At 39.0% G+C, this 9,311-nt stretch overlaps 1 protein-coding gene across 1 annotated transcript; it reads left to right on the top strand.

Annotated features, from left to right (window-relative positions):
• The first annotated feature begins 3,357 nt into the window (after positions 1–3,357).
• LOC148880655 (SBP (S-ribonuclease binding protein) family protein) lies at positions 3,358–5,830 on the top strand. The gene is made up of 4 exons (XM_088962627.1): positions 3,358–4,125; positions 4,260–4,360; positions 4,494–4,840; positions 4,940–5,830. Exons 1-4 carry the CDS (start codon positions 4,079–4,081, stop codon positions 5,465–5,467), a joined length of 1,023 nt encoding a protein of 340 aa, XP_088818753.1. The 5' UTR covers positions 3,358–4,078; the 3' UTR covers positions 5,468–5,830.
• Positions 5,831–9,311: the final 3,481 nt, after the last annotated feature.

Raw genomic sequence — 9,311 nt, 5'->3', positions numbered from 1 at the left:
CACAGGGATCAAGCTTTTAAGCTTTGATATGCACACAAGAGACAACCCGTGTAGTAGTATTTCATAGTAGGGCTCTACGTAGGTGACATATAACATCAATGTGATGAGAGAAAAGCAGGTAAGCCATGTTCCTGAACATTTATGAGAGTACTTCATCTGGGTCCATCAGTTGCCTTGGAAATACGCCACTTTGGGAGGAAGTGTTAGTAAATCAAACAGTTACCATTTTTCTCTCAACTAATCAAACAAGTAAACCAACAGCTATGGTCAATTCTATTGGACCAGTCTTGTCCATAATGTTAAAAAAGTTAAAAAGCATCTTTCAATATTTCTTGCTTTGTAGGTGTCTCAAGTGCATTTCATACATACATGTTCTACATTCTCTCTCTAGATCTCTCTCTCTTAGAGAGATGATGAGATAGAGTTGATTTAGGTAATAGAGCATGATATAGTCCACCTACAAGCACACCCATTTGTTTGCTAGCTCATATTATGTTCATGAAAGGATTAGGTTTTAGTTAATATACTATTAAGCGTGATAAAAAGGAGGAAAGACTAAAACAGAAAAAGGTAAGAAATTTCTTGCCTATCTTGTGATTATTGATGGTTGGAGACTACTTTTGGTGTGAGGGAAACCTTAGGTAGTGGATAGACTGTGCAGAGGAGTGGTGGAGGTGAGGAATGAGGATGTTGTCATCTCCTTTAAAGGAGGGAAAAGAATTACCTAAAAAGAAAAGAACAATAAAGAAAGAGAAACCTAAGGAAATGAATGGGGATCGAAGGGGTCAATGAAATACATGGAGAATCGGTGGTTTAGGATTAAAGAAATGGTGATGAGTGAAGTGGGTGCGTCTAATTGTCTACTACCCAAGGAAATGCGCCTTATTTTCCGAGATTTCTTGGAGATGATGATTCACATTAGGAGTATAAATTAGCTTAATCACTGTCCAAATGCTTCCTCTTACTATGAGCATTGAGAAATTTTTTTAAAGAGAGAAATATAAAGGTAGCCCATTTTTAAAGAATCACAATAGTGTTCATAACCTACCTAATTAAGCATTAATTACCAAGTTAATTGATTCAATTAATACTTTTGGATCAAATCTGGAACTGCTACCCACAAGATATTACAGTCACACATCAAGAACATCTTAGTTTCATTCATGGGGAGATGTTCCTGATTTGTGGTTGTGGTGTCTTTTGTGGCTGAATCGAGCTCTTTTTGATCAAGTTCATTGCACTTGGTCAAGACTTGGTTTGCATAAAGCGGTAATTGATTTTTCTAACTACAACTAGAAGAACTTTAAGTGGGATACTGAAAAGTTAAAAATAAGGAGAAAAATACTTTTAAATTGAAATTAAACTTTTCATTTTTCAGGGGAAGGGACAAGCTGCCCATCCCCTATTAATTTAGAAGAAAAACATGGCCTATGTAGATTGGAACAGATGGATTGGATCGGGATGATGAGTTGAAATAAATAGGATTCGTGAATCAAATCTTGAATAGGTGGGATAAGGCTTAGATGATGACGATGATGATGATGCCGACAACCATATCACAATTTTATTAGTGAGCCACATTTCCAATGACATAAGAAACATAAATTGGCTAATCTGAATGGTCAATTAATTCCTAATTTACAAACCAGAGAGAGAGAGAGAGAGATCTGGGGGTCTGGAATGACAAGATAGTGATTAGAATAGTGTAGCCCACATGTTAGAGGATCTCTATCTGTTCTTTCTATATATAATGTCTGTAATTCATCAAGGTTTATGACTTTGTTTCATGCTCTAATAGTTAAAACCTAGTTAACTTCAAGGCTAGTTTGGGAAAACCGAGAGCATGTGGTCAAGGGCATCTAGGACTAGGAGGAGAGCCCAAGATTATTAAAAGAAAAAAAGAAACCCAACGGCATTGTTCAGGGTTCATTTGATATTTATTTATTTATTTTTTGATACTGTTCAGGATCTATTATTGGCAAACCATGCAAGACAACTTGATTCTCTCCTTTCACAATTTAACTCTGAGCATTCATTCTATTTTAATGAGAAATAATTTGATAATTTAGAGAGAGAGAGAGAAAGAAAGAGGAATCGCTGTCAAAGAGCAGAGGAAAGCAATGACATCTGAGTTGGGTGAGAGGTGTATGTGTGTAGGGGGGGTTGTATTGTCGTGCAGGACTGCAGCGAGAGTTTAAAAGAGGAGGCCGCCCTCGTGGGTCCTAAGCAAAGACAAATTGCGTGATGGCTATCCAAACAAACCCTCCTTATCTACCTCTTTCTTTTTTAATTTTTCCTTTTCTTTTTGGTAGCTTCTTCCTTTCTCTGTCATCTCTATTAAAATAAGATCCTTCTTGGTTTGAGGGAAGATTACCAATTCCAACTTAACTTTAACTCAACTTTTTATGAATTGACTTCGACTCCCTCTATTTGCACATAACACATGCTTAACACAACTAAACCACAAATTATCAAAAGCATCCCTAGACCAAATATGGGTCCTTGGCCTTTTCTTTTTCTTCTTATGGTACCAACTTATCATCCTTAGGATTTGGGGAATGGGGAGGGGATATTTGCATGAATACTTGGTTATGGCTTTCTGGGTCTATCACTAAGGCAAATTAAACGGGTCCAAATGCTCAAAATTTGGGTTCTTTTGCTACCCTGAAATAAGGGTACTATTGGGATCTGAACTGTGATCTAAATTGATTTCAGAGCATTCAAAGAAACCCAGAAAAAATAGGGCAGATCAATTGGGTGGGTTCTTTTAGTGGAATCTAAACCCGGCTGACATTAATGCAAGCAGACATGGTCAAATGGGTTGGTAGTTCGGGTCAGGAATTGGCACAGCTGGGATGGGACACACAGAATGACAGAGGAAGCTTTGCATTTTAGAGGGAGTGCAACATTTTAGTCAATTAAAGGGGATGCTGTTATAACTAAAGTCAGTTGATAATTGGAAATTTTCTCCATCCATGTGCCCTTGAATAGAGGGTAAAGGCTACTGATGATTAGAAAACTTCTCTATCTATGTGCCCTTGAATACAGGGTAGGGAGGCTACATAAGTCATTTTGAAAAGGTCTTGTGTGGGGAATTTTATCAAGGAAAAAACCTAAAAGGAGAGAAAAAAATGAAACTGCTTAATTAACAGCCAAGCAATTAGGTCGGAGGTAATCTAATCTCCACTCTTTCTTTATTTGCTAAGATAAGGAATTAAAAGGAAAAGGAAAGAGAGAGCTGTAGAAGGTTTGAATCTTCAAAACCAAGTAAAAACATTAACAGAACCAATTAAATTAAAAAGCTAAAACACAAAAAAAAAAGGAGAGAAAATCATTTCTTTTCCTTTCTTTTTTCTTGTTTTTCTTTTTCCCTCATCTCCTTGAAACAATCCTAGTGGCAGACTGGCAGACCCTACGAAACCCAACAAGAGCAACAAAAACCAACACCCCAACCTCTCTTTTCTCTCTCTTTCTCCCTCTCTCCATACTAAAAAAACTTAACCAATTCAGGAAATTATTTATAAAATTAATAAACTAGATTTTAATAATGATAAGTTGACAACAACACACATGACACTGTACCTCTACTTATATATCCTTAAAAAAAGAAAATAAGAAAAAAATAAAGAAGGAAAGAACGATAGAAAGCCAACCATGCGAGAGAAGTTGAGCAAAGGAGGAGAGGAGAATAAGGTGTCTCTCTTGGACTGATTCGTTGAGATCGCATCTCTTTCTCTTTCTCTCTTTCAATGTGTGGGAGAGAGAGAAACAAAGGAAGCAAAATAAGGAGGAAAACAAAAGAAAGTTGGTGAAAACAAAGTGGGGAAGGGGAGTCTCTTTTATCTATCCATCTATCTATCTCGTTTCTCTTCATTGAAGAATCCGCCTTGGTTTGAGGGGAGCCTCTCTCTCTCTCTTCGTTTCATGCTCCTGGTGTGTGCACGTTAATTAACCCCGACCGTCCCAACACATCTCTCCATACACCATTCTCTTCCTCTGTCCTCCTTCACTGCCACCTTTCCCCTCTTTAATTTATATCTCTGTCTCTCTCTGCATCTCTTTCTCTTTATTACCAACAATGGCTGTTCAAGCTCAATACCCATCAAATATTTTGCTCCTGAACAGGTTTGCATCCTCTCCCCCTCACCCCTATCAATTCTGATTCATCTATCTTTCTCTATCTAGTACCTATTCAGCCTACCATCTCTTCCCTTTACTTTCTCAATCTTCATCTTATTCTAATGGGTTGTTGTTTGCAGAACCGGGCAGGATCGAAATAACGCGCTTGGAAGTGATTACTCTCTGCAACCTCAACCGGGAGGATTTCTCGACCAGTCTCATATGTTCTTCAGCAATGGAGGTGAGATGGGTCTTCTTTATTTATTTATTTAATTTCTACACCTTCTTTTTCTCCCTCTGGATTAGGCCAATTTTAGGTGCTTAAACTAGGTGAACATAGTTCTAAGATGTGCCTCTTGTATCGTTCATTGCAGTGGGCACCAACCCACGCAAGAGAGGCAGAGAAGCTTTCGCCGCTGTTGCGGCAGCTGGGGCACCTATCAATCTATTCTCTCCGCAATCCCATACTCCACAGACGCTGGTGAACCTCTCTCAACTCCATAACCAACAACCCAATGTCGTCTCTACCGGCCTTCGTCTGGCTTTCGGAGACCAACAACAACAACATCAACATCACCATCAACAACAACAACAGCAACAGCAGCAGCAACAGCAGACTCTTGTTCTTCCCTCTTCGGTTATCTCATCCTTTCTAACAGAAGATCTCGCTGCTCAAGTCAAGCAACAGAGAGACGAAATTGATCAATTCCTTCAAGCCCAGGTACTGTTTTCTCATATTCTTCAATGGGTATTTGTTAGTTTTTGGTGTTTGTTGCTCCGCTAAAACTGAAAATGGTTGGTTTATCGTTTATTCGTTTAGGGGGACCAATTGAGGCGCACATTAGCGGAGAGACGACAGAGGCACTACCGTGCGCTACTGGGCGCAGCGGAGGAATCTGCAGCGCGAAGACTGAGGGAGAAGGATGCGGAGGTGGAGAAAGCAGTGCGGAGACATGCCGAGCTGGAAGAGCGAGTGGCGCAGCTTAGAGTAGAGGCGCAGGTTTGGCAAGCCAAGGCAAGGCAACAAGAGGCCACAGCAGCGTCCCTACAGGCTCAAATTCAGCAGGCTATGATGGGCAGCGGTGTGCCGGATAACCGAGAAGATGGACTCGGGTGCTCCGGTGAGGCGCATCCGCATCACGCAGAAGATGCCGAGTCAGCTTACATTGACCCGGAGCGAGTCGTATCGTCCGGCCCAATGTGTAAAGCGTGTCGGAGAAGACCCGCGTCGGTGGTACTGTTGCCGTGTCGGCATTTCTGCCTCTGTACGGATTGTGATGCTGCCGCCGAAGCCTGTCCTCTCTGCTTCACTCCCAGAAGCGCTAGCGTTGAAGTCTACCTCTCGTGAGGCCCAAGCCCACGGCCCAGTTCCAGGCCCATGCCAGCCGACGTAGTAGCACTGAAGTACATTGTAAACAAGAAAAAAAAGCAAGTAAAAAAAATCGATTAATTTTAAATAATTAAAAAAACATAAAGTACAGAGATTTCTCTCTCTGAGCTCTCTTTTTTCTTTTTCTTTTTTGAAAAAAAAAATCCACCAAGACTCAAATTTTGAGTTTTTTTTTTTTTTTTTTTTCTTTTGGGTGGAGAACCTGGAGGTCTCTTGGGGTAATGTACATGGGTGATGCCATCTTTTCTTTTCTTTTTTTTTTTTTAATTTAGTTTGGTTTTTGAAATTTAATTCATATATAAATTCTTTTATTTGATATAATTCCCATGTGTATATTTTCTTTTTATTACTTTATTTATTTATTTTGTATTGTATGATGGGTCTCTACTCTCTAGAGTGACAATGTGGCATGAGTGCATGCCTGTGCCTGCATGGTGCATGGATGCGTGATACGCATACCCGCATGGATGAGTGCGTGGTACGCATATCTGGACCTTAAATAAGGATTTTGAGTCTGGGAACTGGGAAGTGTTTTCGTGCCCTCAATAGGCGCCAAACCGAGAATGGTGAAGGTGGAGAAAGAGAGAGAGAGAGAGATGCGTATTAAAAGGAGGGAATTTAGGACAAATTGGATTAGAGTTAAAGACCAAAACGTTCAAGTTTTGATTGAACACGGAAACTATGGTTTGCTATTGTGTGCTAGGTGTGTATGGGTGACCAAAGCGGTTGGTCTTGTTGTGTTTAGCTTTAGACTCTTTTATTAACTTGATTGAATAAAGAAAAAAAAATATCATCCGGTTGATGAACAGAACCCATTTTCTTTTTTTTTCTTTTTATATTATTTATAAAAATTTTTAAAAGAAAAAACTCACAAAAAAAGAACCAATGGGATCATCATGTGCATTAAAGGAAGAAATTAATGCAGTCAAAAGGGAAAAATTAGAGTTTTAAAATTCAATGAAGGAAAAAAAAGGATTACATTAGAAATGTAGAAGTAGCCACGTGGCAAAAGTTTATTAAATCTAAACTGGTCACATGACAAAGCAGGAACCCATTTGAGTACCATTTTACTTTTAAAGGCAGAAATGGCTTAGGGAAGGGAACCGGATCTGCTCTTCACACATGGGCCCCTCACAGGTACATCCACCGTGAATTGAGAATATTTCCTTTGAATAATAACTTATAAGTATAAAGATATTCCTAATACATGGTAGGATGTGCATGTAAAATCGGTGTGAGACACCCTGTGTGAGAGCAGATCCAATCTCTTAGAGAAGATGGTTGCATGTTAACTAAATGCGGTTGCATTTGTTGTTGAAGGTATGACTTATGAGGAAGAATCCTGACTCAACGTCTCAACCACAGTGTGCAGGGGTCATTGATGCTGCGCACACTTGAGCAGAATGTGAAGTAAGATGGATTGCACGGAGAGAGCTGCACGCTTAATTCTATTCAATGCTAAATGCTCCTCCCTAGTAATGAAAATATATACCCACAGGCCATAGACTCATAGAGGTTCCTTTTATGCACAGATTTGATGGGTGGCCCATCACTGGAAAACAACATGGAACCAAACACTGCCTATTGGGCTGAAAGTACAAATTAAGCTAATGATGTATGAGGTGGCCTAAAAACCCTTTAAGCATGTCGGCCAATTAAGAATTTAAGATCCCCAAATCAAATCAAATGATGAATGTGCCTTTAACTCAAAACTCTAAAGTAAGAACCCGTTTGGGAGGGTTTTTTCATTTGAGTTGTGTTGTGTTAATTGAGCTATGGTGGTTGAATATTATCGGTTGTTCTGGAAAAGTTAATCAGAGTAGATTTATATTTGAGCAGTGGTTTGGGTTTTCACTTTTCAGGAAACCCATGTTGGCTTTTCAAATTTTTACCAACCACAGCTTCTGACATTCCCATATGGGCCCAGCTCGGAACATCAACAGACTCAACACAAAAGCCCTCCCAAACAGGCATTAAATTAAACAAGAGTGACTAAAACTGAAAATCTACTCAACCATGTATACAAGAGCCACTAGGGAAAAAATGTTTGGAGATAGTTAGTTGAATCTCTCTCTCTCTCAAAGGTTAGAAACAAAGGTCAGGTGGGGTTGGGTTCTGTTCAATTTCTGTTTCCAACTATATGCCTTTGGTTTTTGTACCACCAAGAGATAGAGGTGCAGAGGGGTTGTGATCTACTTTCCATGCACAACAATCGTCCAATCCATAACCCTCATTTAGCATACAGAGGCCAAACAAGTCACTATCAATTCACAAATTACAATAACAGTCTGATATCTATACTCTATAGAGTCCAATGACCAATCCGACATGGTAATTGAAGGGTTTTTCTTTTCTACTGATTTTCATATTGCCAAACCATGCTTATGTTAATGAGTAATGACACTCACCAATTGTATGACAAAATGATTCATTCCCATTCTTAAAAAAAAAAATGGTATTAACTTAAGCTTGAATGGGGGCAGATCGATAATCGATAGGGGCAGAGAGCAGAGAGCACTTTGTTTTATTCCACAACTGACGCGCCGGGCACAGAAGTGTGTCCCCCACCGCTCTCTTTTTGCGAGTGAGTGAAAGTCCAATGTTAATTCCTACTTGGATTAACGTTGGCTTTGGCCGGAGGACAATTCTATCGATCACAGCTTTGAGGACGCATGTCCTATTCGGCTTCAGTTATGTCTGACATGTTGGATTTAAGCAATTTGGACTCACTTGGACAATTGTTGGGGACATGTTGGACATGACCCATTTCTCTCTCTCCTCTCTTTCTCTCTCTCTCTCCCTATGCCACATCACTATGGTTGTCATGTTGGCTCAGCCATCTATTATTGCAACCAGGACGAGCCCAACTGCCTTGAGGCAATGGATAATATTTGATTAGGATCCCACTTTCATATACAAGATTTTAAGGGCACAAGGGAATAAATTCAGTGTTTGAAAGGTGTCATAGGGACATCAACTATGAAATCAATTAAATCAAACCCACTTTTCCTAACTTGAGTAGGGCGTGTTTGGGATTTTGTGTTGGCCCCAGAGGGTCCTAGCTTAATTTGTTTCTTTCTTGCTTATTGAGAGCCCTGATCCCTCTTTTCATGAGTTTATCCTTGTTGGGGGGACCAGGCCAGCCCTCTCATATCAAATCACCACTCGTGTTGAAAGTACCATGGATGCCGCTTATCAAGATATCAATAACAAAATTGGCTATATATGTTCTCTGTGATTAGCGGTAATTAGGGTTAAAAGGCCCAACCAATATTTCTGAGAAATTAAATTTGAATCATTAAACCTAAGTTTTGTTATTTTGGCTGTTGAAAAGTAATTATAAAATTATTAATATTTCAAGTTAAAAATATATTAAAACCCATTAAAAGCTGAAATTTGAATGAAATATAAATATTTCCATACAAGTTATCTGAGGTGTTCCCTTTTAAAAAATCTGTTGAAATAAATATGGGTGAAATATATGGTTTAACATATTAGTGTAACTTAACAAACTGAAATTTTATGACATTTCAACAAAAATTAAACCATGCCAATAGCTAATAGGGTTTGTAGAAGTTGAATTATGGGTTTTTGCAAGTGGCATGGGGATAATACACTGATGCTATGTTTTGTTTAGGCTGTGTTGAAATCCTTTACAGATTATAGCGAATATAAGAGGAATATGTTTTGGGGACTAGAGGCTTCAACCATTATATGATCATATTGATGGACCTTTTTTTTTATTTTTAATTTAAAGATTTATGTATGTTATATGTAAATAGAATATATGGTTATGTATGTG

Source organism: Nelumbo lutea, chromosome 1 (genome assembly GCF_056320005.1).
Source record: "Nelumbo lutea isolate HS-2025 chromosome 1, American lotus-T2T, whole genome shotgun sequence".
Taxonomy (NCBI): domain Eukaryota; kingdom Viridiplantae; phylum Streptophyta; class Magnoliopsida; order Proteales; family Nelumbonaceae; genus Nelumbo; species Nelumbo lutea.
The sequence above is the reverse complement of the archived record's forward strand: the minus strand, read 5'-3'. Positions and strand labels throughout refer to the sequence as shown.